Source organism: Mya arenaria, chromosome 8 (genome assembly GCF_026914265.1).
Source record: "Mya arenaria isolate MELC-2E11 chromosome 8, ASM2691426v1".
Taxonomy (NCBI): domain Eukaryota; kingdom Metazoa; phylum Mollusca; class Bivalvia; order Myida; family Myidae; genus Mya; species Mya arenaria.
Window position 1 is genome coordinate 48,622,483 of NC_069129.1, and position 27,840 is coordinate 48,650,322.

At 37.2% G+C, this 27,840-nt stretch overlaps 4 protein-coding genes across 5 annotated transcripts; all 4 read right to left on the bottom strand.

The window, feature by feature from the left end:
- Window positions 1–611: 611 nt before the first annotated feature.
- Window positions 612–6,144, bottom strand: LOC128244308 (uncharacterized). The gene is made up of 5 exons (XM_052962322.1): window positions 5,994–6,144; window positions 3,912–3,951; window positions 3,325–3,480; window positions 1,969–2,081; window positions 612–1,245 (listed from the first exon to the last, which is right to left on the bottom strand). The coding sequence occupies exons 1-5, from the start codon at window positions 6,137–6,139 to the stop codon at window positions 612–614; spliced, it is 1,089 nt and encodes a 362-aa protein (XP_052818282.1). The 5' UTR covers window positions 6,140–6,144.
- Window positions 6,145–10,096: 3,952 nt separating this feature from the next.
- Window positions 10,097–19,192, bottom strand: LOC128242389 (uncharacterized). 2 transcript variants are annotated; one of them, XM_052959524.1, is made up of 3 exons: window positions 19,089–19,192; window positions 17,895–18,798; window positions 10,097–11,132 (listed from the first exon to the last, which is right to left on the bottom strand). In XM_052959524.1, exons 2-3 carry the CDS (start codon window positions 18,796–18,798, stop codon window positions 10,312–10,314), a joined length of 1,725 nt encoding a protein of 574 aa, XP_052815484.1. In that variant the 5' UTR covers window positions 19,089–19,192; the 3' UTR covers window positions 10,097–10,311. The 2 variants fall into 2 exon arrangements, with proteins under 2 accessions (XP_052815484.1, XP_052815483.1); XM_052959523.1 differs by having other exon boundaries at window positions 10,097–11,138.
- Window positions 19,193–19,886: 694 nt separating this feature from the next.
- LOC128244309 (octapeptide-repeat protein T2-like) lies at window positions 19,887–20,844 on the bottom strand. The gene is made up of 2 exons (XM_052962323.1): window positions 20,570–20,844; window positions 19,887–20,202 (listed from the first exon to the last, which is right to left on the bottom strand). Exons 1-2 carry the CDS (start codon window positions 20,842–20,844, stop codon window positions 19,887–19,889), a joined length of 591 nt encoding a protein of 196 aa, XP_052818283.1.
- A 15-nt stretch (window positions 20,845–20,859) lies between these two features.
- On the bottom strand, window positions 20,860–22,052 carry LOC128244310 (uncharacterized). Its single transcript, XM_052962325.1, has 2 exons — window positions 21,852–22,052; window positions 20,860–21,111 (listed from the first exon to the last, which is right to left on the bottom strand). The coding sequence occupies exons 1-2, from the start codon at window positions 22,050–22,052 to the stop codon at window positions 20,860–20,862; spliced, it is 453 nt and encodes a 150-aa protein (XP_052818285.1).
- Window positions 22,053–27,840: the final 5,788 nt, after the last annotated feature.

Below are 27,840 nucleotides of genomic sequence, written 5' to 3' on the forward strand. Positions count from 1 at the left end.
AAAATAATGCCTTCATATGGCCAATACTTGAATCTTTTACAGAAAAGTTAGTACAGGAAGTGTATGATAGGATCCTGGAGTTTTGTACATTCTGTTTTGAAATCTGTTAAGTAAAAGCAGACTCCAAACTGTGTTCCTGCTGTTTGGGTATGTGACTTAAAAAAATGCTGAACCTAACTGGCCTATTGAACCATTAAATTTGAATAATTTGATACAGTTAGGTTGATACTGCACTTCTGTCTGCACATGCAACATTGAAAATACTTTCAAGTATTTGAGTATTGCTTCAAGAAGCGAATCCAGAGATGATCATATTTAGGATTATTGTGAAATCAGGATTGAGAGCTTTCCCTTTCAGTCTTATAGATGCGTTTGTTTAGATTGTCTTCTGTTTGATATAAAGTGCATTAAAACTAGTAAAAATCAACTTGAAATCAATATAAATGGCTTTGAGTCCAATTTCAACAGTAGTCTTAAATGCTCTAAAACATTGCATTACTAAAATTTCTTATAATTATTAACAGATTGTTATTAAATAAACTATACATGAAACTTTATTGCTAAACATTTTCGCAAAGTACCACACATAAAAAAAGAACAAAAATACGTTTCTAAACATCATAATTATTGTATCCATAAGTCTGCCTTTCTAATCTTTCTAATCTTCTTTTTGATACTTTAAAAGGCTTATAAGCCCTTTTCTTATCTTGCTTGAAAACCAGTCTGTCCATATTGAATGTTTCTTTTTCCTCTACTGCAGCAATGGGCCTTTTTGCCAGCTTGCTATCTAGCACTTTCTTCATAAGGGAATCATGGTGTAACCCATACAGATCTTGTCTGAACTTGAAGTCACTTGTTCTTACTCTTTTTGAATCATTTCCTTCCACCCCTTTCTCTTCAACACTCAATTCTTTATCAAAACTGTATGATACACCTTCACATATATTTCTATCAACTTCATGACTATCTAACGATTTATCCTCAAACTCAATTCTTTCAACATCAGTTTCACCTGGTTTCACCACCAAATCACTACTATGCCCGGTAGATTTCCATGCTTGTTTCCTTTTCCAATCTCCCTGAAGTTCAAGCTTGTCTTCCTCTAGCTCCAATTCTGTATCTGGAGGCCCTGTGTCAAAGTTGTGAAGTAGCTCCTCTATTTGCTTCTGGCGAGCTATGCTGATATCCCTCATGAACACGACCGGAGGCACACGCCCACACACCTGAGACTGAAGTAACAAGTGCCTGCAAGAAAAATACATCTTTAATACTGATTCATCTGTCAATAAAGGTAATGATTGGAATTGGTTTCGATTTCATTAACAATTAAATTATCTGCTGGAAGCATTTAATTAAATTACGTCATAAATGCTATATCTGGAGGCAACCTTTTGCTTCGAATGAAGACTTTAAACAAAGATAACTCCACGATTTCTTCAAATTTTTAAATGAAACCCAACACAGTCTACGCCTCTTATGTAGCCCCTCTTTTGGTCATTTACCAGAGTTTGATTGAGAGTCTAGTTTCTAAAAACACTTAAAAAAAACCTTTCACAAAACAGCCGTCTGAAGGAGCACTGTCAAAACATTATTTTGTGAAACAGGTTTGTCTAAGTGTTTGATGAAAATAATCACCTTATCAAACTCCGGTAATAAAATGAAGGTGAGGCTCTTTAAGCAGCATAGACTGCCCTGTTTCTTTCTAAATGGTGAAGTAAAAGAAAAGTTTGTTTTAAGTCTATATTTTAAGCCAAATATTGCCTTCTGACATAGCATGTATGACGTAATTTGTCATGTGGTATACATACACTGATAAAATACAGGTAATTTGAGGTAACTGTCATTGAAGAATAACATACATTTACATTTACCAATCATATATTATTTCAAGATACTTCATATGATTGTGCGAGGGTTGATTTAGATGTTTAACAAAGTCCCGGGCTTGATGTTGGGGGCAATGCTCACCTGAGTTTGCCAGCCTGTGTTTCAAGGAGCTGTTGAGTTTGTTTGTCTTTTTCATGCACTCCGCTCGCCTCCCACCAAACCTTCAGTGCAGAGTAGCTTGGAACAACTTCAACCTGCAAAGCCAATATATAGATAGAGAGAGAGAGAGGTCAATACTAGCTAAGAAGCCAGTTTTTTGTTTATACTTCCATACTTTAAACAAAGTTGGTGAAACAAAATAATACAACATTATATTAATCACTCTTGTTGGCACTATGTAGTCTTAGAGGGCGGTCTTGTGTTGCAGGGGAAAACCAAAGTGCCTGGAGGAAACCCAATTGTCTGGCTTGATGACCACATACCAAACTCGCACGCCCCCACGCTGGGAATTGAACCAGGGTTGCCTTAATGAGAAGGGAGTGCATTAATCGGACAAGATAGAAGCCAATTAGGGCTAGTAGTCTCATCTCTAGTTCAAGCGCTTATATAATATAATAGTGCAAAACAAACTAAACTTTTATATTAAGTTACATCCCTCTTGAGCTGAGCACTTTACTTTGTTTACCCTTAGTTTTCAGCTACATGTATCATGCCATCACATATTTAATCTCTTCACATTCTTGTTCACCAGAGTGAGGATGATTTATCATAATCAAACCTCTGGCACCAATTTCTCGAAACTTCTTTAGTCCCTTATAACAGGATTAAGCTAATCTCACTATTTTTGTTGTTCTATAAAAGTGTTATATTTACGTCTTCAAGATTTTTTTTAAATTATGTAGGAATAATCTGTATGATTATCAGAATAAACCATTTTTCATTTATCAAAATCCATTTATAGAATGTATTTTGGCTAATTGAAATAAACGACTTATGCCTATTAAGCTTAAGAAGATTCGAGAAATTGGGGCCAGATGAATGAGAATGTCTCTTCATAACATAGCTTAAATGATAAGTACAATAAACATAATATCGGAACATTTTGTTCATATTCTTAATGTTGTTACCTTGGTTAAGTAGAGCCTATTATTGTTTTGAAATGTTCATTTTTCACAAGTAAATAGGTGAGTAAACAGAATTTGAAGAAGTGAGTACTAAGTTGGGCATAACTTAAATGTGGTTGTTATACTTGATAAATGTAGGGTTTGTGGAAATCATATTGGGTCCTAATGCATCGCTTCCAATCAATGGAAGTTTTATTAATTTTTGGGGGTCCTAGGGATGCATGGTTAGTTTAAAATGCGCATCCCTAGCTTGCACATTGAGTCCAAAACATGTGCATAGTTTGTGAGGGAAATCCCTGGGTGCTTTAATTATCTTGAAGAATGCGATGAAACTATACATGTGTCATAATAATCATGTCAATAACCATTTCACCTTGATTATGTTTACAAATACATCCATCTCCCCATTGGCGAATATCTGCAGGATGGTATCTTCAAGCACATTGCCAACCCAGTTGGTTCGACGTATCACCCCGTCCGAGTACCGTATCTTGCTCTTAGCACCGGTTTTGACAGTTGTTCCCTGGGCCTAAAAATAGAAACAAAAGATCAATACAAGATATACGGTACTATAGAAGCATTTAACATTCATATTTAACATGGAAAATCTGCATAATGGGTGCACACATATGTTAAACCTGCCACCAAGGTAAAAGAAAAAATCGCCCAAGATTACAGTCTAGTACTTTTATCAAAATAATAAATAAATTTAAATCTCTTTTACATAATACAAGTATTTGTTTTTGTTTTCAAGCATTAGCTTTTCGTTATAAGACTGTTGCCTCTGTAACGTCCACACTACTTCAAACCTGGCTTAGCTATGCTCCTATACACTTTAATGAAGAGTTTTAAGACATATATCAAAAACAATAGTCAGTAATAAAATCTCCGCAAGCTTATATGTTAAATTTATAAATTGTTTTAGGCCCTTACGTCAAATATAAAGAAATCTTATCATACCTCTGGATTGAAAGGCACTGACCATGCTACAGTCTTTTTCCTGGAATGTACAATGAACATGTATATGTGTGTTTTAATACATTTTATATGGTCTGCATCTAAGAACTATTTATTATTAGGCTTAACACCCTTTTTATGCCCCCAAAGGTGGGCATATTAAAATCGCACCGTCCGTCCGTCCGTCCGTCCGGCTCTGTAACTTTCCCTTGTATGGACAGATTTTAAAATAACTTGCCACATGCGTTCCACATACCAAGACGACGTGTGGCGTGCAAGACTCGTGTCCCTACCTCAAAGGTCAAGGTCACACATAGTGTTTATTCACAATGGAGTGCTGCATATAAGGACATAGAGTATAGGTTGTCGTGTCCGGGCTGTAACTTTCCCTTGTATGGACAGATTTTAAAATCACTTGACACATGTGTTTCACATACCAAGACGACGTGTCGCGTGCAAGACCCGTGTCCCTACCTCAAAGGTCAAGGTCACACTTAGTGTTTATTCACAATGGAGTGCTGCATATAAGGACATCGAGTATAGGTTGTCGTGTCAGGGCTGTTACTTTCCCTTGTATGGACAGATTTTAAAATCACTTGCTACATGTGCTCCACATACGAAGACAACGTGTCGTGTGCAAGACCCATGTCCCTACCTCTTAGGTGAAAGATACACTAAGTGTTTATTCACAAGGGAATTCTGAATATAAGGACATAACAGTGTAGGTTGTCAAGTATGGGTGGTATTTTTTTATGTTCAGAGGCAATTTAAAATAACTTGCCATATGTATTTGACACGTCAAGGCAAGATCAACTTTTCATGTACTGACCTTGTTCGTAGGTCAATGTCACACTCGGGGGCATTCGTCACATACTGTGACAGCTCTTGTTCGTATTTAAGAGGGTCATTTTCTCAGTAGGATGAAGTTCTGCCAGATAAGCAATCGTAATCGGTTGTGACCACTTGGTATGAGATATGAAGAAAATGGTTTCAAAAGTATTTATTTATCTGATTATTAACAAGAGCTGTCACAGAGACAGCGCTCTCGACTATTCCGCCGCTTTTCGGTGTATGGATTGAAAAGTTTTGGCGAAACATGCATGGTTCAGTTAGATTAGATTTCAATGCAATACATGATGTACCGAGATATTACCATAAATTGAATTATTTGAGGTGGTACCCAAACTTTAATGTGAATTCTAAGTCGAAAAAGGGACATGATTCTGTCAAAATGCTCATTACAGTGACCTCCTGTGTACAGGTTGGGGGCATGATGGTGAACAAGCATACAAAGTTTCAAAGCCAGATGTCAATGGACTTTGAAAATATTTGAGGTGGTACGCAAACTTTAACGTAAATTCTTAGTCGAAAAAGGGGCATGATTCTGTCAAAATGCTCATTACAGTGACCTCCTGTGTACAGGTTGGGGGCATGATGGTGAACAAGCATGCAAAGTTTCAAAGCCAGATGTCAATGGACTTTGAAAATATTTGAGGTGGTACGCAAACTTTAACGTAAATTCTAAGTCGAAAAAGGGGCATAATTCTGTCAAAATGCTTGATACAGTGACCTCCTCCTGTGTACAGGTTGGGGGCATGATGGTGAACAAGTGTGCAAAGTTTCAAAGCCAGATGTCAATGGACTTTGAAAATATTTGAGGTGGTACGCAAACTTTAACATAAATTCTAAGTAGAAATAGGGGCATAATTTTATCAAAATGCTTGATAAGAGTTACCTCCTCCTGTGTACAGGTTGGGGTTATGATGGTGAACAAGTGTGCAAAGTTTCGAAGCCATATGTCAATGGACTTTGAAAATATTGAGGTGGTACACAAACTCTTACAAAAACTTTAATTAAGTGGTTACGCCGACGCTCGGGTGACTGGGATAGCTCTCCTTATTCTTCGAATAGTCGAGCTAAAAACACTTGCCCCAGAAAATGGGCGCTTAAATGGTCTATGGAAGGACCTGTCAAGATTTAGAGTTTACGAAACAGACAGTTTAGGAAAAGACCATAATTCTTCTCAACTACACATGTACAGTATTCGGACAAAAAAATTTAGGACTGTGATTCCTCATCAATTACCTATTTCCTTTGTTCATTATTTTCTTCATCATAGGAGACACTTCAATGCTCTTGTTTCTTATGAAGAATACCCCATGAACACGATAAAGCAGTAAAAAAACACTATTTTTTAAAGTGTATCTGGTTTGTCGCAAGGGCGCCGCCATCTTGAATTGCAAAAATTACACTAGATGAAATAATACGCACGAAAAAGGTCAAACTACACTAATTGTTATGCCGAGTCAAACAACCAACTTCTTTATATATACCGCTTTAATACAGTCTCGGACACTCGAATTCTTTGTTTGTCTCAAAAGCAATGTAATGGTTGCTGGACAAAATGCGAGAGATTTGGCAAGGATGGAAGGATTAGTTGCCTTATTCATTTCCAAAGCAATGCAATTGTTGCTGGGCAAATGTGAGGGATAGAGCCAGGACGGAGAGAATGGTCGCCTTGTGCGTTACCAATGTAATGTAATGCTTGCTGGGCAAATGCGAGGGATAGAGCCAGGGCGGAGGGATGAGCCGCCTTGTTTGTTTTAAAAGCAATGTACTGGTTGCTGGGGAAATGCGAGGGATATATGACAAGGACGGAGATGAGTCGCATTGCCTGCCAGTTTCCAAAGCAATGCACAAATAATGGTTGTTGGGCAAATCAGACGGATAGAGCCAGGACGGAAAGAATGGTCGCCTTGTGTGTTTCCAATGTAAGGTCATGTTTGCCAGGCAAATTAGAGGGATAGAGCCAGGGCGGAGAGATGCCGTGTTGCCACTTCTACAACAACAGCTACTACTATTCCTTCTACTAACTATCATATAACTACTAATGATGCTGCTAATCTCGCGTTAATCAACTATATGTTGCTGCGAATGAAGGAACTAAGCTTTTTGAATCAATGCGAAGACCCTTCATTTATCTATTTATAATGAGCGCAAAGTACAATGAACCCTTAAAGGAACTGTACACCAGATTCGCACCAAAAAAAGTTTTTTTCTGTAATGAATCTCAGGACAATTATCTAATGGAATGTGTTACGCTGTGATATCATAATTGTAAAAAAGTACCAAAATGTAAAAAAAAAATTGTGTCGGAGACCGGGTTCAAACCCGTGTCGCCAAAATTTCAGTCCAGCGTCGTATCCACTGAGCTACGACGGCCTACTCTGTAAATTACATAATTAAGCTATACACGTACCTCGGTAATATCACGTGATAACACCGACTAGCCAATCACGCATAAGAAATGAATTCTACCTGGTAGACATACCCAGTAATCTTTTTAAAGGAAATTACGAAATAACTGCTCAACTTAAATAAATTGTACACTATGTGGTACTTCAGTCAGTCGGTTTCAATGCATTGTACACATCGATGCCAAGTTTATGTCAGTTTTTGACAGTTTTCTCTTTTTTTTTTCGATATTTTATCATACGGAGTACAGCCTCTTTAAGGAGATTTTCGACATCCACAGTTAAACGACTCCCCGGTATCATTTTATTAAATATACATGGGTCATAACATTTTGAGCCGGTAGTCGATAAGTTTGACTGGGGTTCGTGATTCTTTTTCGGTCAAAATACATCCTCACACCGGCCAAATCCTAATAGCCTCTTATAGAACAATACCATAATCAAGTTGTTAAATTAAACGACTTGATTACAGTATTGTTCTACAAGAGGCTATTAGGATTTGGCCGGCGTGAGGAAAATAATTAGCTATTGGGGAACTAAGAAATATAGTTAGTACATTTGTGCTTGATGTTTTCAATCTTTAAACACAATTCAAGAGTGTGGTTTAGATAGTTAAATATTGTTATCAAGGAGATTGTTCATAAACAATATTAAAGATGTAATGCTTAGCTTAGTTAATTAATAATTATATTTTTATAGTAAAGAAAATCATGTCAATAGTTAATAATAAACTATTATTGAATTTTTTGTTTTATTTTTGACAAGTGTCGTAATAAACAAAATGAGATGAAGCGTTAAACCTAAGAAACATGCACTATAGAAAGATTTTTCCGAAAATGACCAAAATCATTGCTCCCCTGAATTTCATGCTGGTCGTAATGGCCATTAAATGAAATGAATTAGCTGTTGATAAAAATTACATGAAGAACCAAGTCAGCCCTTTAACCCTTAGCACAAAACCACTGAATGGAACATAATGCATATGCTGCTAAAATCAGGTATATGCTGGCATACAGTGGTTTCCTTCTTAATCGAAAATTGGATAGGATTTCTTGGCATGAGTTGCTTTGTTTGTTACTAATGTAATGCAATGGTTACCAGGCAAATTAGAGGGATAGAGCCAGGGCGGAGGGATGGGTCGCCTTGCTTGTTACCAATGTAAGGTCATGGTTGCCAGGCAAATTAGAGGGATAGAGCCAGGACAGAGGGATGAGTCGCCTTGTTTGTTTCCAATGTTATGCAATGGTTACCAGGCAAATTAGAGGGATAGAGCCAGGACGGAGGGATGAGTCGCCTTGCTTGTTACCAATGTAAGGTCATGGTTGCCAGGCAAATTAGAGGGATAGAGCCAGGACAGAGGGATGAGTCGCCTTGTTTGTTTCCAAAGCAATCAAATGGTTGCCAGGCAAATTAGATGGATAGAGCCAGGACGGATTGATGAGTCGCCTTGTTTGTTTTCAAAGCAATGTTATGATTGCCAGGCAAATCAGAGAGAAAGAGCCAGGGCGGAGGGATGAGTAGCCTTGTTTGTTTCCAAAGCAATGTAATTGCTGCTGGAAAAATGAGAGGGATATAGTCAGGTCGGAGAGGTACGTTTAAGAGCCTGCACAACTCAAATCCGCAATACAATCGATTCCGTTGGCTCCAAGGGACCGGCGAAAATACACCGAGCCTCAGAAAATTCGAGCCAAGCGGGAATCTTTTCCTGAGTATAAAGAAATGGGTCCTAAGCATCCAGATCGAGCCAACGAGTTATTCGAGCTAAACGAGTTCGAGCTAACGGGGTTGGACTGTAATTAAAATATAATGGATTTGAAGATTTCATCTAGTGTTTTTTGTTTTTCATTGCACCATGCATTGTCGTTGGTATGCATTCCGTGTTTTTATAATTGATTTGACAATATTAAGTAATATTCAATACGCAGTAATTAAATTTACGATTCACAGTTCCTCAATGTATGGTTCACAGTAACTCAATTTATGATTCATAAAAACTCATGGAAACTCATTTTTACAGAATACAAACAACGACGTTTATGTTGGTAATAGTTATTTATTACCCGGTGTTACAGTTTCCCCAAACGAGAGCAAAGCAGACGATCAGAACCACTTTGCAGATAATGCCTCAAATTTACTGATCCTTGTTTGTTAGATTATCAAGATCTTCCCGCGCCTATTGGCTGAATTCTGGCTCAACCCCCGAAATTACGCACCCGAAGAGAATACTCCACCACTGAGCTATCGGGGCGGTGAAAATTATGTAAGTATATGAGTCATTCTGCGACCCTTCTAGCTATTCTCGGATTATCCCATTGACCCCTGCCATAATGAAGCTATTATGAAATTAACCACTGTGGAATTTTTACCACTAATCTGATAGATTTAAATGATGGCCCTAACATAAATGAATTCATATTTGCGACAGGTCATTGCCTTTCTTTATTGATTATTGCTTGATATGAATAATAGACGTTTATTAAGACCAAATCATCGAAACATTAAGAACACAGTGTGATTCTTTAACATAAATACAGAGCCCAATCAGCTATCATATATTTACAGGATTTCTTAACCGTCACTTTAAGATTTGTTTATAAACATTTTTTATTTAAAATGTTTAAGTGAAATCTTTGGTTATTTTCAGGACATGGTTAAATGAAGAAATATGACATACAATTTTAATAAAAAGGCAATACCAATTTTGCGTCTCAAGATACGTAATTACTCAAAATATGTAAATACATTTTATTAGATACCTTAAATTTGAAGGTATAAAATCTTTTTATCACTTTTACATTTCAAATGGAAGCTGGATTTACCCTTGGAAATTTCCATTGAAAACATCCTTTATAGTTACTTGAAAAAAGGTAATGATACTACTACAATATTTACACTAATTTGTTTTTCTTTTTCTTGCTAAACATAACTGCAAAATTACACTTAATATTTATTCGATATATTGTACATGTCATTTAATATAAATGGTTATTCAGTTTGATAACACAAGGTTACAAAAAAAACAAATCAAAACCGCAAGCTGAAATTGTAAAATAAATGTTTTTGCATTTACTTTTCAGTTGTTTAAAGGTTATTTAATGCATGGTAATTTCTTCCTAAAAATAACGATCACGACTAAGGAAGAAACACTGTCAGTTTGCATTAAATACCTTCAATGAGTCATAACGCATGATCACGACAATTATCGTACGTGTGTAGGGACAAAAGGACACAGTATCCCAATATGCCAGTTCGTCCTTATGTCCCAATATCTCCGCCATCTTGCCGTCCCTCTCCGTCAGCAGCATCACGTTCTGACTGCCAGACCCACACACGAGCAGCTGACCCGGACCTACCGCCACCACGGACTCGGGATATGCGAGCTTCTTGTCACTGTACTCTCGCAGGACCTTCCCGTCTAGGGACAGCTGGTGGACGGTGTGGGCAGTGTGGTCAGACACGTACAGGGTCGGTGGTGTGGAAGCTGACACAGTTAGGTAATAAGGATCATGGAAAAGTTGTCTTCCATCATCTGTTTGAAATGTACTGATAATATGACCATCCAATGTCATCACTTCAATACGCGGGTTAGATACGTAAGACACGTATAGTCTATTGTTGTTGTATGCAATACCATGACACCCAGATGATACTTTAATTTCCTTTCCACGCGACAACTGCCCTTCTTTCGTAGACAGCAGTTCTATCATGGACTTATCCGGGAGAGTGACAGCGGCCTGGTCACCAGGAAGCGCACACACGCCCCAGGGCATGCCTGGCAGTTCGAGTCGGGACGTGACGGTTCGGGTGGTGGCGTCCACCAGTTTGGCACAGCTGTTACCGTGGTCAGTCAGAAGGAAGATACCGGGAGACAGCAGGGCGAGGCCGATAATAATGCAGGTTTCCTGGTCTTGTGACGCTCTGACATTGATGTCTGCTTCATTCTTCCATGTCACAGTAGAGAGGTCAGGAACTGGAACTGAACACAATAATGGACTAGATTATTTTTTTTCACTTTCGTCTGATAAACTTAAATGCGACAATGGTTTAAACCTTTTTTAAAAAGGTGCAGCTTCAATTTTAAGTGTTTTTTCAATGAGAAAATTTAGATTAAACAAACAAGACACGGCCACCCTGTAATACATATAAATGATAAAGAGGTGTTTTTGGTTTTAGTGTAATATACAATAACATTCACCGAGTGAGCACCAAAAGCTATATTTGACAAGTTGAGTTATAATCATTTTTATGTTCCCGTCTTAAGTACGCCTGCAAACAAATTCACTGTACGATTTTCCCCGTATATCTTACGAACACATTATTAACACGTCTTTTCTGTCAGTTTGATATTTTAGCCCAATTATTGTGACAAGATTTACCCCAGGGATAAATAAGCGCAAATATGCATTTGTTTTCTTTCGGAGGCAAATTTGCCTTATGTCCCAGCGTGTGTTTCTATTTTGGGGGTCTTAATTCGAATATTCGACATAAAACAATAAAAGTAACGCATTGATATATAAAAAAAAATCTGTTGAAATGTTTTGGCAAATTATTTATAACTTTTGATTTTTATTGATTTTTTTTTACTTTTCTCAATTGTCATATAAACTCGTCAAAAACATACCCCAAGGCCAAATGTGCATCCCGTTGATATGTTTTCCCGGGGTGCAAATGTTGGGCATATAAGACACAGCACTTAAAATGGGCATTACCATTACTTTGAGTCAGCTGATCACCTTTATAAAACCGTAAAAATAGTCATAAAGATAGTATTTCGAACAGAAAAATACATATAAATCAAAGTTCTTTTTGTTTTAGATGGAAAAGGTCAGAGTGTTGTGAAAACCTTGAAATATATTTAAATGACACTGTAAAAATGTTGGTACAAATACGCTTATGTACATAGTCCGGGTTCCAAGTCCTCATTTTTTGAGAAAAAAGTGTCCGGCATGCTATACAAATTATTTTTATATGTCGTGTTAGGAGAATGTCTATTGTTAATGAAAAGTGCCTTTGGCCACATGGCGGCTCTTGCGAATTCGCTAAATTCAAGATGGCGTTCAAAATGGCCGCCAAAATTTGTAATATGAGAAATAATCAAATAATAGGTTGATAAGATATTTTGAAAGTAAATATTAAAACCAAATCACTTTTAAATATATACATACACTCACTACTGTTCAGATTTAAGTTTATTTACATTTTATATTTTAAAGGTCAAGGTCATTTTAGAGGTCAAAATGTAAATTGTGAGAAAAATACACTATCGGACTGGCTTCTTTCTTTTATTATTTAAAAATGATAATGTGTATCAAGCTTATATATATACCAAAATGAACTGCTATGTATGTTCTTTCAATATTTTATTTTGAATGCACCCTATATGCTGTTTCCATGGAGATATTCAAAATGGCGTACAAACAGTCACTATTCAGAATAAGCAAAAAATGATAAAAACAGATGGCTATTATAAATTGCTAATTCGGTAAAAATGTAATGTTTGAATATATGGAGAAACATTCTCGTGGATATGACTCCTCTCATAATGTTCTTCAAATTGACATACAGCCTTAACTACTTCAAGGTCAAGGTCATTTTTTTCAAGGTCAAATAATAAAATGTACCCGAAATTTTTTTTTTTTTTCCTGCAATATTGTTGATTTTTTGTTTAATTTATGTGTAGTTTGTGTCAAAAAGAGGCCGCAGAACTGCAATTTGTATCGTCCTACATTTTAAACATATTAATTACGTAAAGGTTTTAGATTTTGTTGAATAGGTGCAGATTTAATACTATTACAGAGTGCCAAAAGTGTTGATATTGCTGTAAGAGTCTTAATAATAAGGCAAATTGTGCAAGTGTTACACTCTAAGTCTTAGTCAATAGTATATCTAAATGCATTGAATGCATCTATTTCATAATGTGTTTCATGTTACCATGCGTGAATGATCTCTTCAATGTCAAGTTCAAGTTCATTTCAAGGTCAAAATACAAATACGCAAAAAAATTGTATCTTTAAGATATTAAGTCTATTGTCTATTTTCTTCTCTTTTTAAAGTTTACTATCGCATGTTCATTTACAACGTGTGATTGCAGAACTAAATATCATGAATATATATATATATATATATATATATATATATATATATATATATATATATATATATATATATATATATAAGGGTTATTATAAGGTCATAACACAAAATTGTACCTTGTTTGAGTGTTTCTTTGTTTTCGTCTATAAAATAACTCCGAAATCTGAACGGTAACCAGTAGGCGGATCCTAACCATAGAGTAACTTGAGTCAAGTAAATAAAATAAGCAATTCACTTATATACATGATATTTAATGACATTTTTCCTTGACAACAAATTGGTCACCATCTACACTAATTATTGAAATATATATAAGGTTGATGATACACTAATACATACCTTACTCTTAGAGATTGCCAATCTATAAACTAGTTTTATCGTTTTGAAGATATTTCAAGTTCAGTTTGGTTAAAAAATAATGCCAAATTCTGTATTTCTACTTCATTTTATTTAATTTATACTAATGTGTAAAGAGAAAGCAGTTCTTAATTAAAGGTGGTCGAATGTTTTGAATAAAAATGTGGAATGAAGGGAAACTAGTCAAATACGTAAAAAAACTTATAGGATATACAAGTTAATTTAAAACGAAGAACAAACTTCCGATTTCATTGGACAAATATATCATATCATATAAATATGAATCTCCTGTTATGTGTCTTGCTTGGGTTTGTTTTGCTCTAAATACACTATATCGTTCCGAATATGTTGTCTTAATGGCATTGTGTATGCTTACTTAGAGCTTCACATGGGTTTGTTTGGATCTAAATGGGCTCTATGGTTTCCAAAATGTGGTCTATTTGACACTGAGTAGGCTAACTCAGTGCTGCACATGAGTTTGTTTGGCTCCAAACAGGCTTTATCTTTGCCAAACTGTAGTCTAATGCGTACTTTATATGCTAATTTACAGCTGCACATTGGTTTGTTTTGATCTTAACGGGCTTAATATTTTCCAAAATGTGGTCTAATGGGCACTGTGTATGCTGACTTAGAGCTGCACATATGTTTGTTTTTATCTAAATGGGCTTTATGGTTTCCAAAATGTGGTCCATTTGACACTGAGTAGGCTTACATAGAGCTGCACATGGGTTTGTTTGGATCTAAATGGGCTTTATGGTTTCCCAAATGTGGTCCATTTGACACTGAGAATGCTTACTCAGTGCTGCACATATTTGCCAAAATGTGGTCTAATGGGCACTGTGTATGCTTAGTTAGAGCTTCAAATGGATTTGTTTGGATCTAAATGGGCTTTATGGTTTCCAAAATTGGGTATATTTGACACTGAGAATGCTTACTCAGTGCTGCACATATTTGCCAAAATGTGGTCTAATGGGTACTGGGTAAGCTTATTTAGAGCTGCACATAGTTTTGATTGGCTCTAAATAGGCTTAATGGTTGCCAAATGTGTATTTTTATGACACTGAGTAGGTTGAATGAGAGCTTCACATGGGTGTGATTGGTTCTGAATGGGCTTAATGGTTTCTAAATGTGGTCTATTTGACACTGAGTAGGCTTACTTAGAGCTGAACATGGGTTTGGTTTTATCTAAATGGGCTTAATGGTTTCCAAAATGTGGTCTTAAGAGCACGGTGTATGCTTATTTAAAGCTTCAAATGGGTTTGCTTGGATCTATACGGGCTTTATGGTTTCCAAAATGGAGTCTATTTCACACTGGGCAAGCTTACTAAGTGCTGCACATGGGTTTGTTTTTATCTAAACTGGCTTCATATTTGCCAAAATGTGGCCTAATGGGTACTGTGTAAGCGTATTTAGAGCTTCACATGGGTTTGTTTGGATCTAAACGGGCTTAATGGTTGCCAAATGTGGTCTGCTTGACACTTAGTAGGCTTAATTAGAGCTACACATGGGTATGTTTGGCTCTAAATAAGCATTATTGTAGTCACAATTGACTTGATAGATAATTGAACCTACTTAATTATAGACCTATTGAGTTTTAACCTATTGATATGCTTGACTATACACTGGTACTGGTACTGTTTCGGCTCGTATAGAACCTACATGGTCTTGAATATGGCAACTTTATGGATCACTTGACACTCGATTGGCTTCATACGGTCTATAGTTGGCAGATATCAGAAATGAAAAAAGTTTATTGGACACAAAGTGGACTTGCGAACAGCCATAGTGTGATGATGGTCTGGAAGATTGGGTTAGGTTACAGCCCAAAAACGGTTGAATGACCACTGGCTTGGCTTTCGTAGAGCCCGTATGTGTTTATTTGATAATGAAAGCGTTTGTCTGTTACCATAATAGTGATTTTTGAGCTCTTGACGAACCCTTCTGTAGTAAGAAAGGTACAAAATGGGCTTTATTGCAATCATTCAGAGGGCTGTTGGGGACCTTTTGTGTCATGTGGATTCTTTTTTTGGCGCTTAGAAGGGCACAAAATGAGCCATAATGGGGTGTCGGGCATTCAGTAGGCTTCTATATAAACACTTTATGGCCTGCTTAGCAGGTATTATATCTAGAACGAACTGATTTTGGATTATGATATCAATACATGAAGTTGGCAAAACATTTGATGGACTTGAAAAGGCTGGATGTGCTTACATGGGACTCATAAAAATATATGTCATGTAGCATGTTTAAATTGGCTCAAGAAGGGACATTTTCTGGTTGACTTGACTTTTAAAATGGGAAATATATTAACTATATGGTTAAAACTGCTTGGTGATTTTGGTAATGTATAGACGTTTTTAGATCAAATTTAACCAAAATATAAATAAATTAAATAATAACAACGTCGATATTGAACATATTTGCATTTTGACATTCAAATGACATTCAAATGAGTTTGACTTTGATTTTGAAAAGCTTAATTTTGTATTTCAATGTGAACTACTTTATAAAATAGTTAACATCTATTCGTATGCACATATGTTTAAAAATGAAACAGTTACAATGTACTAATAATGAAATCTCTTGGAATCAACAAATTGTTGTAACTGCCTTGGGTAACATGTACAAGGACGACCCCTAGTTGTCTCCATATCATCTTTAAAACACTTCACTCAAAAGTAACTGAACAGAGATCAAAATAGAGAAAACTATCAATTACTTTTCTGCAAACACGAATTAATTAACAAAATTTAAAAAATAAAAAGGCAAAAATATCAATATTCTCAACAGTTTGTGTTTCAATATATTTTGACCTTGAACTGACCTTGACCTTGAAGCAATCAGATAAGTATGTCAACATGAAGCACAGTATGAAATTGATACATGCCATGAATTAAGATATACATATTAATTGACTGTTACACTAGCACAACTTGCCATAAGACTCGTTCAGCAATAACAATCTTGCGATCACCTTTAATTGGCACACTCTAACGGTATGATCCTTGGCGGTGGCGGTTTCAAAAATAAAAAAGCTATACCCTAAACAATTGTTTTAAATGAGGGAACATATAATTAACAATTCTGTCTACGCCTTTTGACACATACTAAATGTAAATTGAAATGAAAATGGAAAAAAGTATATAAAAAAACATATTTTGAGTTATTTTGCATATCTTGACCTTGAAATGACCATGACCTTGAAATGGCTGAAATAAGCTTAAACTTGACATGGTAGAGGTCAGATGGATATGTCAACATAAAGCACACAATTTAATAGATACAAGCCATGCATTTAGACTTTCAGAGTAACACTAGCACAGTTTGCTATAAGACTCTTACAGCAATAGCAATCTTGCGACCACCTTTGGCATGCTATTATAGTATGAACCCTTGGCGTTTTCAAAAAATATAGAAGCTATATCCTAAAATATTGTTTTAAATGAAGGAACATACAATTTACAATTCTGCCCGCACTTTTTGACACACACTTAACATAAATGAATTAAAAAAGAAGAAAAGTGAACGGGAAAAATAGAATTTTAGGGCATTTTTTATACTTTGACCTTGAAAATGACCTTGACAATGACCTTGACTTATTTAAGGTTATATGTCAATTTGAAGTACATTATGAGAAAAGTAATATCCATGTGAACATTTTTTCTTATTTATTTAATGAAAATAGCTATTCGAACATAGTATTTTTACTGAAATGGCAATTAATGGCGGCCATCTTGGGCGCCATCTTGGATATTTCCTTTTCGCGAGAGCCCCCAAGTGGCCAAACGCACTTATCATAATCTATAGACTTTAACCTACAATTTGATACCAAATTATTTTGTATAGCAGAGGGGTGCAGTAAATTTCCTTATTTTTCACATTTTTCTGCCTTGGAACCCAGACTTACAGTAAGCCCAATAACTATGGATTCCAATTTATACCGAATGGGAAAAAACGGGCTGCGTTGGCATTCGCGTCGAGGCCCATTTATGTTTGTTTACAGTGTACTTGCAGTGTACTTGCCCAGGCGGGTTTACCGAATTGATTGCAGCAAAAACGTATTTATTATCAGTAATTTTGTATTAAAACGTTTTCATTTAGTTTAAGTTAAACTTCTGTGTCATAATTTAAGTAATAGCTTTGGCCATTTTGAACAAGAACTCAATATAAGTAGAAGGACAAATTATTGAGATATTACATAGAGTTTTCCTCAAAAAATTACAACGCTATCCTTTTTAGAGTCAAGTGATACTTAAATATGTAAAGTGATTTTTAAACATACTATTCTTTCGAAACTCTCCCGCAACGTCAAGTGTTCCAAGGCCCTTTTTCGAACCCAGTAGCCGCTCCGTGTCCGCGTCCTTAGTAAACTGGTACTTCCGGGCGTTCGTCCTATCAGCCATCTTCTCCATATTATCATAAATTCTCCGTAGCTCCTTCTGGCTTCTCCTTGATGCCACGTACCGCTGATTGACCGAGACGTCACCGGAAGTAAGTTCCGTCCTCATGGCCTCAAGTCCGGTTTTCGTCAACTCACAATCGGTCTTAAGTGCAGTCAGCGCGTTCTCATCCTCGGTCTTGACCTTCTCGATGTTGTCGAGCAACTCCTTCTCGCGCCGGTCTAGATAAGTGTTTATTTCTGCACGGAACTTCCTCAGTTTATCTATCTCAACCTTAGACTGGTTTTTGACATCACCAAAAAGCTCCTTTACGTTACTAATAAACCCGGATAAAAGATCTTCAGCACGTTTAATCGATGGCTCCAGCTCTCTGAATGATTTTCCAGTGACGAATTCTTTAGCCACATCAGCGATATAGTCAACTTTACAGCTGCGATGGTCGAGTACGACACAATCACCACAGCCAAGGTCGCCGTGGGTCGGGCAATAAAATTTGATCATCTCCTTCGGATGGTTGTTACAATAATCCGTGTCGCCGATAGCTGATTTCTTCGTTGACGGGTAGAAGGAGGGCATCTTATCTTTGGACAGCAAAATGTGGTTCCTGGACATCTTCAATCTCTTATGGTATTCGACACAGGGAGCGCACATGTACTCCTCGCAGGTCTGACAGAAGCCCTGGGCCACAGCGCGTTTACCGCCTTCTTCACACGGCTGGCAGTAGACCGTGGCGTCAGCGGAACCCTTGTCAAGGTCAGGGTCACGCTTCTTTCCGGGTACCTCCATCTATGTAAACAAACTAATATATGAATCACTGTTATAAGCTAACTGTTTTATTCAAATGAAAACGTACAGATTCAGTACGAGCAAGTAAAAATTTGACCTTAGACAAACATAAAATGTCTTGTCTATACGAATCATTTTTAAAACGAAAGTAGTGATCTTTGTTCTAATTTAGAAAAGCATTAAAGATCGTTCAAATGTGCTATTTTATTATCCCCACCCCCCACAAAAAACTGCTTTTAATGTCGGTTATATCAAGCAATTCTCAATAAAGAAATACAAGTTATATTTACGTTTAGTTTGTTGATCTTCAAAACCAACAAGGAAGTAAATTCATTTCATCTAAGTACTGCGCATGTCCAAATATAACCTTTGTATATATTCACGATGTTTAAACGTTTGTAAACATGCGATTTAAAGTGACACTCTTATTCAAAATCAATACATACGCATTTATAACAAACATTAATTTTGACTGAAAAACCTTTAACTACTTACTTAATATTGCATGGAAAATATCATCTGCTAATAACAAGCTAACCTTGAATTTAATAGCGGCAAGCGCTAAAATATTAACTCATTGGTGAATGCTTAAATATTTACTTTGGTCTATTTTAGTCTCATAAGGTAAAAATATCGTGTTTTATGCTAATTTCTTTCAAATTAAACTCGATATCTTTCCTAATATATACATCTCCGGATTTTATTGACCGATCATTATGTTAATAGGCAGAACCGAATAATAATTATAATTATAATAATAATAATAATAAAAAAATAATAATAAAAAAAAAAAATAAAAAAAAAAAAAAAAAAAAAAAATAATAATAATAATAATAATAATAATAAAAAATAATAACAAATAAAAACAAATAACAATAATAAAAATAATAATAATCCCTTTCCCATCTCTCTCTCTTTCCTAATTTCTCACCCTTTTCCCATCCAACCTCCCGTTTGACCATCTCTCACCATTTACTCTTCTATCACCCTTTCCCATCCCTCTTCTTTTTCGCACCAATCTCCTTTTCCCTATCACTCTGTCTTTTCCAGTCCATTTCCCTAACCATCCATATCCCTTTCCCCATTCCTCACCCTTTCACCATTCTTCTCCATTTCGACATCCATCGATCTTTCCCAATCCCGCTTATTTGTTTTATCCCTCTCTTTCCTCTCATCACTCTCACTTTACCCATTTCTGTCCCATTCCCCACTCCTTTCCCTTTTCTCATCACCTTCATTCCCCCCATTCCGTTTTTTCCCCCAAATTCCTCCCCCTTTTCGAATCCCGATCCATTTCCCAATTCTTCACCATTTCCCGATCCAACTGTCCCACGCCCGGTCCTCTTCCTTTCCCCATCCCTCTTCCTTTTCCATCCCTCTCTCTCTCTTTCCTGATCCCTGTCTCTTTCCCCACACAACCCACCTTAACTGTCCCTCTCCCTTTCCCATCCACATCCCTTTTCCCTGTCACTATCCCCTTCCCAATCCCTTGTCCTTTTGCATATCCTTCTCCTTATAATTCTCATCACACCTTGCCAATACCTCCTCTTTTTCCATCCCTTTCTCAATCCCTCACACCATTTCCCTCTCTTTCCCAATACCTCTTACTTTCCCCAATTGACCCATAACCACTCAACTCCACATGAGCGCACCCTGCACCCTTTCCCCTTTCCTAACCTTTTCCCCATCCCTCTCCCTTAACCCCCTCCCCTTTCCCGAGCTCTCCCCTTCCCATCCTCTCAACCTTGCCCCATCTCCCTCCTTTTTTTACCGATCCCTTTCTCCGTCACTCTCTTTTCCCAATCCCTCCCATTTCCCCATCCCTCTCCTTTCCCCATCCCTCTCCTTTTTCCCTTCCCACTCGCATTCCCCATCACTCTCCCATTGCCAAACCCCCTCTCTTTGCCTCTCCTTTGCCCTTTGCCCATCCCTCTCCCTTTCCCCATTCCTTCCCTTTCCAAAACCTCTCTCCTTTTCCCCATCCCTCTCTTTTTCCCCATCTCCCTCCCTTTCCCCTTCCCACTCTCTTTCCCAATCCTTCTCCATTTGCCCATCCTTCCCCTATCCCCATCCCTCTATCTTTCCCCGTCCCTCTCCCTTTACCAATTCCTCTCCTTTACCCCATCGTTCTCCCTTACCCCATCCCTCTCCCTTTTCCCATCGCTCTCCCTTACCCCATTCTTCTCCCTTTCCCCATCCTTCTCCCTTTGCCCATCCCTCTCCTTTACCCCATCCTTCTCCCTTTCCCCATCCTTCTCCCTTTGTCAATCCCTCTCCCTTACCCCATTCCTCTTCCTTACCCAATCCCTCTCCCTTACCCGATCCTTCTCCCTTACCTAATCCTTCTCCCTTACCCCATTCTTCTCCCTTTCCCCATCCCTCTCCCTTTCCCTATCTTTCTCCCTTTCCCCATCACTCTATCTTTCCCAATCCCTCTCCCTTACCCCATCCCTCTCCCTTACCCCATCCTTCTCCCTTTGCACATCCTTCTCCCTTTGCCCATTCTCCCCATTTCCCCATCCCTCTCCCTTTCCCCATCACTCTATCTTTCCCCATCCCCCTCCCTTACCCCATCCTTCTCCCTTTCCCCATCCCTCTCCCTTCCCCATCCCACTAATTCCCTTACTCCCCCACCCCAATGTTCATCCCTCTCTCTTTACCCATCCCTTTCCCTACACCATTCTTCTCCCTTTCCCCATCTCTCTCCCATTCCCTATCCTTATCCCATTCCCCATCCCTCTATCTTTCCCCATCCCTCTCCCTTACCCACTCCCTCTCCCTTACCCCATCTTTCTCCCTCACCTCATCCTTCTCCCTTACCCCATCCTTCTCCCTTTGTCATTCCTCCCCCTTTCCCCATTCCTCTCCCTTTCCCCATCCCTCTATCTTTCCGCATCCCTCTCCATTACCCCATCCCTCTCCCTTACCCCATCCTTCTTCCTTTCCCCATCCCTCTCCCTTCCCCATCCCACTAATTCCCTTACTCCACCACCCCAATGTTCATCCCTCTATCTTTCCCCATCCCTCTCCCTTACCCACTCCCTCTCCCTTACCCCATCTTTCTCCCTCACCTCATCCTTCTCCCTTACCCCATCCTTCTCCCTTTGCCATTCCTCCCCCTTTCCCCATCCCTCTCCCTTTCCCCATCCCTCTATCTTTCCGCATCCCTCTCCATTACCCCATCCCTCTCCCTTACCCCATCCTTCTCCCTTTCCCCATCCCTCTCCCTTCCCCATCACTTTATCTTTCCCCATCCCTGTATCTTTCCCTGGTCCCTCTCCTTTCTATATCCCCTCCGTTTCCCATCCCTTTCTTTTTCCACCAGAAAACCTTTCATATCCCTCTACACCTTCCTTAACCAATCTCCCTTTCTAAATAGGATGCAAAGTATATTGTTACATATTAAAAACTTGTTCAAACATTTGTTATAATCTAAGGTGTTGATATTACCGCTTTATTGCACGTATAACTATCCGGAGAGAAACATTATAAGGTCTGATTTCGTTTTAATCCGCTTCATTATATCTTATTTATAGTAGTGTGGTATTTATCTTACAATGTTTGATATTTGTGTTGAATAAATTATATTTAAACAAACATTAGTAAAACGCCTACAGTATTTGGGTTATTTTTCTTCATTTTAATAATAAAACCCGCCAGATAATCGATTGCGCACAGAATTCTGTAAATCAAAGGCTAAACTCACTTCAATGTTCAATACCGCTTCTTACGGCGAAAGAGCATTATTTGCGACATATTTTTCTTTTAACAAATTTCAAAGCATATTGGCAATCAATATAATTAAAACATATATTGAAACACACACACGCACATGCACGCACGCAAGAATGCACTCACGCCACAAACACCTTTTAGAGTCATTTTAAAACAGCAAGAGAAAACATGCTGAAAACAGCATACACTCGAAACCCGTTGCTTGGAAAAACTTCGAACCTTGCGAATATCGAGCTAAGCGGTATTGCTTACAAACAAATAATCATAATCGGTCCTTTACATCAAGTTCGAGCCAACGAGAAAATCGAGCCAAGCGATATCGAGCTTACGGGTTTCGACTGTAATTATATACCAGGCTAATTGACTAAACAAAATTGTTAATCATTATACATTTATAATCATGAAATATTGTATCAAAGTTTACGATATTGACATATTAACACTACGCCTGTTAATGTAAATACTTCAAGAATGAGTTAAAAGATATTATTATGCATTTATCAAACATGTATCGATCAACTGACCAACCAAACAACCACCAACCAACCAACCCAATCATCCAACTAACCAACCCAACCAACCAACAAGTCAGTGGGTAAAGGTAAGTATGGTATCAACAAACAATGCATACAAGAAATACTTAAGGATCCCAATGGTGTAACATTAAAGCTGCATTCTCACAGATATGCCATTTTTACAACATTTTATGTTTTGTCTTTAAACGAGCCATTTTTTTTGCGAAAATCCATGGAAACCAGTTATACAGGACTGCTGACAAAATTTAAGATCTCAATTTCTTTTAAATATTTTTCTAACGGAAATGTGAAAACTACAATCTGATTTTTTGTCAGCAATCTTTTATTGGTTGGAAGATGTTTACGCAAAATTTGCTCTTTCCAAGACAAAAAAATAAAAAAAAGTTGTACAAATTGTATATCTGTGAGAGTGCAGCTTTAAAACACTGAGAGGAATTTCATAAATACATATACATATATAACAAAGCTTGCCAATTTTCATAATGCCTATTACCATTTAAATCGCATTAACAATACATCAGGCAATGTCATTGTGAAATTTAAGTAGCAAACTGATTTAAATGATAATGAAGTCCATATTAACTAACACGAGGCCTCGAGTTAATGTAGGTTAACAATCTCTTTTATTATATATATGGTATGGACGGTTAATTTGTTTAATATTCATAAAACACAATAATAATTTATAAGTTGTATCCTTGTAAGAATTCGTATAATGTTTGTTTAATAACTCCCCACAGCCGTAACCTGAACGCGCACATTATATATGTGAATAACCTCATGTATTATTTTATTAATAATTCAGTGTCATTCGGAACCTCATTTATGATAACTCTATTTATTTTATGAAGACACTGGGCGGGTTTCTAAGAATCAATTATGTGACTAAATATTTTCTCCGATTCAACATCAGAGGTCGAGTAAAAGGGATAAGCGCGCAAAATGCTTATGATGAGTAATCATCATATCCGAATAAGGGAAATAACTGTTACATCCTTAGGCAGAATGAGGAGAGGAGTTATTCATCCTGATAGAAAGCAAACGCTGATTATTCTCTACATTTTGTTTCTCTCAAAAATAAAACGCAAGATGAACAGCGGTAGATAGATCAAAAAGCTATTGCAGCTGTTGTATTAATGACGCTCAATAACGCTCATATAAGGCGCATTTCTGAAGAAGTAAGAGATTACCGCGCAGGCGGTACCCCCCACCCCCGCCCCCTACATCTAGGAGAACAAAGTAATAGAAAACGCCCAAAATGCACTTGCAATGGGTTGTAGCCCTTACTTATGTCCCCTTTAATTCAACTTTAATTCCTGAACCCGCCGCAGATTCGTGTGTCTAATCTAAACTAATCTTATCAGCATTGAGCATGTCCTTAAAATTTGCTAAGGATTGCCAAGATCTAAAAATTAGAATCTTTATATGTAAGCCATTGATTTTGGTACATGGACTTACAATCATTTTACAACATTAATTTGGTCTTTTAGGAAGATATCTAAATCTGAACGGTAAATGCGCAAATTGGACCTTATCTTATAGTGGTAAATGTGCCTAAATCACCCAATATAAAAGTTGTTCATCGACCGATATGTCACATTGTTAGAGTGGCAAATGACCCAAAATTACGTAATGTTAGAATGGTTTAAGGTCGGACATTAACAATTTTGGAGGAAATAATTGTATGTGAGGGAGGGAACTCTTCGTCTTGCACGATCGGTTTAGTTGTACGCCTATCTCTAGCTGGTGCCTTTCTCACTTGTTCTTTAATGAGTTAATCCGGTTCGGACGTTAGTTTGTCAGATAATTGGTCCGAAATGACACATTGCTAGGATGGTAATTGTATTGAAGGACAATATGTTGGAATGGTAAATGGTCGGAAATGACAAAAAATTAGAATGACTAGTGGTCCAAAATAACCAAATGTTAGAATTGTAAATTGTCCTAAATTATACAATGTTACCATGATAAATGGTCCGAAATGACACAATATTTGAATGATAAACTGGCCGGAATGTCTCAAAATGAGAGTGATGAAATTTAGTAAGGAAATATAATTTCATATTCAAAATATAATTTGTTAGATAAGATAAAGATACGCAAGCGATTCCATGAATGTGCATTTTGAATAGCAATATCGTAATTAAAACAGTTAATCTTCTAAGTAATTCTATTTTAACGTCATTATAATACGTACTGCATCCCGTTTGCATCTCATAGTGAAAACGCAAAAAATTAGATCATGTAAATGACGCAATGTTAGAACTGAACATCGACCAAAATAACCCAAAGTTTGAACTGACCGAATGTTAAAATGGACCGACATGACTTAATGTTTGATGTTTGTATTTGTTTACAAAAGGAATTTGCCAATGTCAATAAACGCGTCTCTTGAGTATCTCAAACATATATAACAGTTCATTTTTATATAGCGTATGTCCAATATGGAAAGGATACAGTTTATTTATTTATTTATGTTTTCATTATTTCATCGCAATGTTTTTGCTTGCATTTATTTTTACTCATGCACTTCCTTCTCTTTTGTCTCGTTAACAATGCCTTACAATGCCTTACAAACGTGAGATCCGACCTTTTTACAACATTCTTATCTTACTGTTTCAAGACATTTTCGCAAAAACAGCTCATTCCAAGATGAATATAAATAAAAAAAATGTCAAAATTGCCAATCTGTGATTGTGCAGCTTAAAGGTAAGGATTGAAAAACTTTTCTAGAGATGCGTGTGAAGTAAGCCGGACAGTAGAAAGAGGTTTCCGGCTGGAACATTTTTAATGGCTGGAGAATAAATTTTTCCGGTCTGAAAATGTATTTTCCGACTTGAGAATATATTTTTTGTCCGAAAATTTAATAGAACCATTTCCTCGATATAGGTTGTGTACCCCTATCACCCCATATAGATCACCTTAGTTACGCCTTTATTCGTTTAAACAACTTGTAAAGTTGGTCAAAATCCCACAATAATCGACACAAAAATCATTTGCCGACTTAGTTTGGTACTCAAATCGCCTGAATATATCATAATCACCACTATTATCCGTGGCCGTGATATCCACAAATCGTCTTCTCTATTGTATGACCTGTCCAGTTCGAAAATAAGCAACACTTTGCTGCATGCCATCGCACATATCTATTTCGAAGCAAACATTCTTCTGTGCATTTGAGTCACTTCGACTAGAATTTTATCATAAACACGTTTAAATCTCGTATTAACTATTTTTCCCAACGAAATCTAATTCCTTCCCTTTTTAGCTATGATATCGATTTTCTTCGAACTCCAGATTAAGTTACTCAAACACGGATAGGAACTTATATACGCGTTTGAAATGCTTGTCTTCCGACCATTCAGAATCACTCTATGTAAAAGTTTGATGACACGAAGTAATTTATTTATGAATAAAAATGGGCGGAGTGAGCGAATCGAGCGAGTTTTTTTAATCATTAAGAAATCATCTAACTAACATTTAATGCAACCTGATGCATTGACAACGCAAACTATAACACAAGGTGTGTGAATCGGATAAGTGACAGAAGGTGAACCTTTAAACATGCGCGAAAGGTGATTTTTTATGATTAATATAAAAATTAATGAATGCATATCTGCAATTTCATTTGCTTAAGATGTGAACTACGTCATCAAGGTATGTGTACGTTGCACGTACGATATCATGACGTGATATATATGATTATCAGCGAGGCTACAGGTACATGTTTAAAGTTCGAAGCTAACGAATTTTGAGCTCAACTGCAACATTCGTAATGCTTTGGTCGCTTACGTAAGCGATTTATTTTGCATTTATCTCTGTTGCTTCGTAGCATATGCACAACAAGCGGTCTGGTTGCTGAAGCCACAGAGGTATTCAAGGACAAGAACCAATGCTGATCAAAACATGGTCTCGTGATGGAATTCCATACCCGTTCTTGGCAAGGATTTTTTAGAAAGGAATATTGTCTGCAAGTAAGAACGATTTCTAAGAAAGTCTGGTTTAAAGGCTTTCAAAATGCATCTGGGTACTCAATTAGTAAAGATTAACCTTTGAGTTGTTAAAAAAGTTATTGAAAATCGTCCAAAACTATATATTTAATATTTTTGTCATAAATTTTTTGGAATTCATAATTTTTTCTGCACATGTATCGCATTAATGCACCAGTCAACTGTAACCTTGGACCCTCCAGGTCCAGTGGTAAACCGGGGATAGTGGGGTGAAAGGGCTGTGTTTTTACCATTCAGGTGTCCCTGCAGTGCCGGGTGAATGCGGTGGTTTTGTCTTGACGCACAATATAGCAGTGCGGGGGCATTTGGCAGGTATTTTAACATCGTTTCTTCCCTGCAGGGCGGGGATTTTACCCTGGGTTGGCTGGACTGAAAGTCAAAGTCTCCGCTTTTGTCCGGGCTTAGGGGGGGGGGGGGGGGGGTACAATTGACTGGATTATAATTCCTACATAAAAGGTTATGTAAGTCTCAAATGAGTGTCTACAGGCATTTTTCATACTTTTACAGTAGAAGAAGATAGTCTTATTCTGTGTCAAACATTGAGTTTGTGTCTTCTGAGTGTTTACACGCTCATTAACATGTACAAAGATTATAGATTAGTTTGTAGTAAAGGCCCTTTGTTTCCGATTGCATTCAAGTACCAGGTTTAGAAACCCGATACACAATTACAATCCGAAGAATAAAAGATAAGTCTGCCTGGCAATTGTTTAATCTGAAAAATCAAGATATATTTGACAGGTGAAATGCGTTACATTTTTGAA

Coding starts and splice junctions, on each gene's coding strand:
- LOC128242389 (XM_052959523.1), bottom strand. CDS start 18,798: ATGGAGGTACCCGGAAAGAAGCGTGACCCTGACCTTGACAAGGGTTCC. Junction 11,139..17,894: donor GGGAGAGTTTCGAAAGAATA/GTATGTTTAAAA, acceptor TATTGTGTTCAG/TTCCAGTTCCTGACCTCTCT.
- LOC128244309 (XM_052962323.1), bottom strand. CDS start 20,844: ATGGAGAAGGATTGGGAAAGAGAGTGGGAAGGGGAAAGGGAGGGAGAT. Junction 20,203..20,569: donor AGTGACGGAGAAAGGGATCG/GTAAAAAAAGGA, acceptor GTGTGGGGAAAG/AGACAGGGATCAGGAAAGAG.
- LOC128244308 (XM_052962322.1), bottom strand. CDS start 6,139: ATGGCGGCGCCCTTGCGACAAACCAGATACACTTTAAAAAATAGTGTT. Junction 3,952..5,993: donor ATAATGAACAAAGGAAATAG/GTAATTGATGAG, acceptor TGTACATTCCAG/GAAAAAGACTGTAGCATGGT. Junction 2,082..3,324: donor TATTTGTAAACATAATCAAG/GTGAAATGGTTA, acceptor TTGGCTTTGCAG/GTTGAAGTTGTTCCAAGCTA.
- LOC128244310 (XM_052962325.1), bottom strand. CDS start 22,052: ATGGGGAAAGATAAAGTGATGGGGAAGGGAGAGGGATGGGGAAAGGGA. Junction 21,112..21,851: donor AGGTGAGGGAGAAAGATGGG/GTAAGGGAGAGG, acceptor GGATCGGGTAAG/GGAGAGGGATTGGGTAAGGA.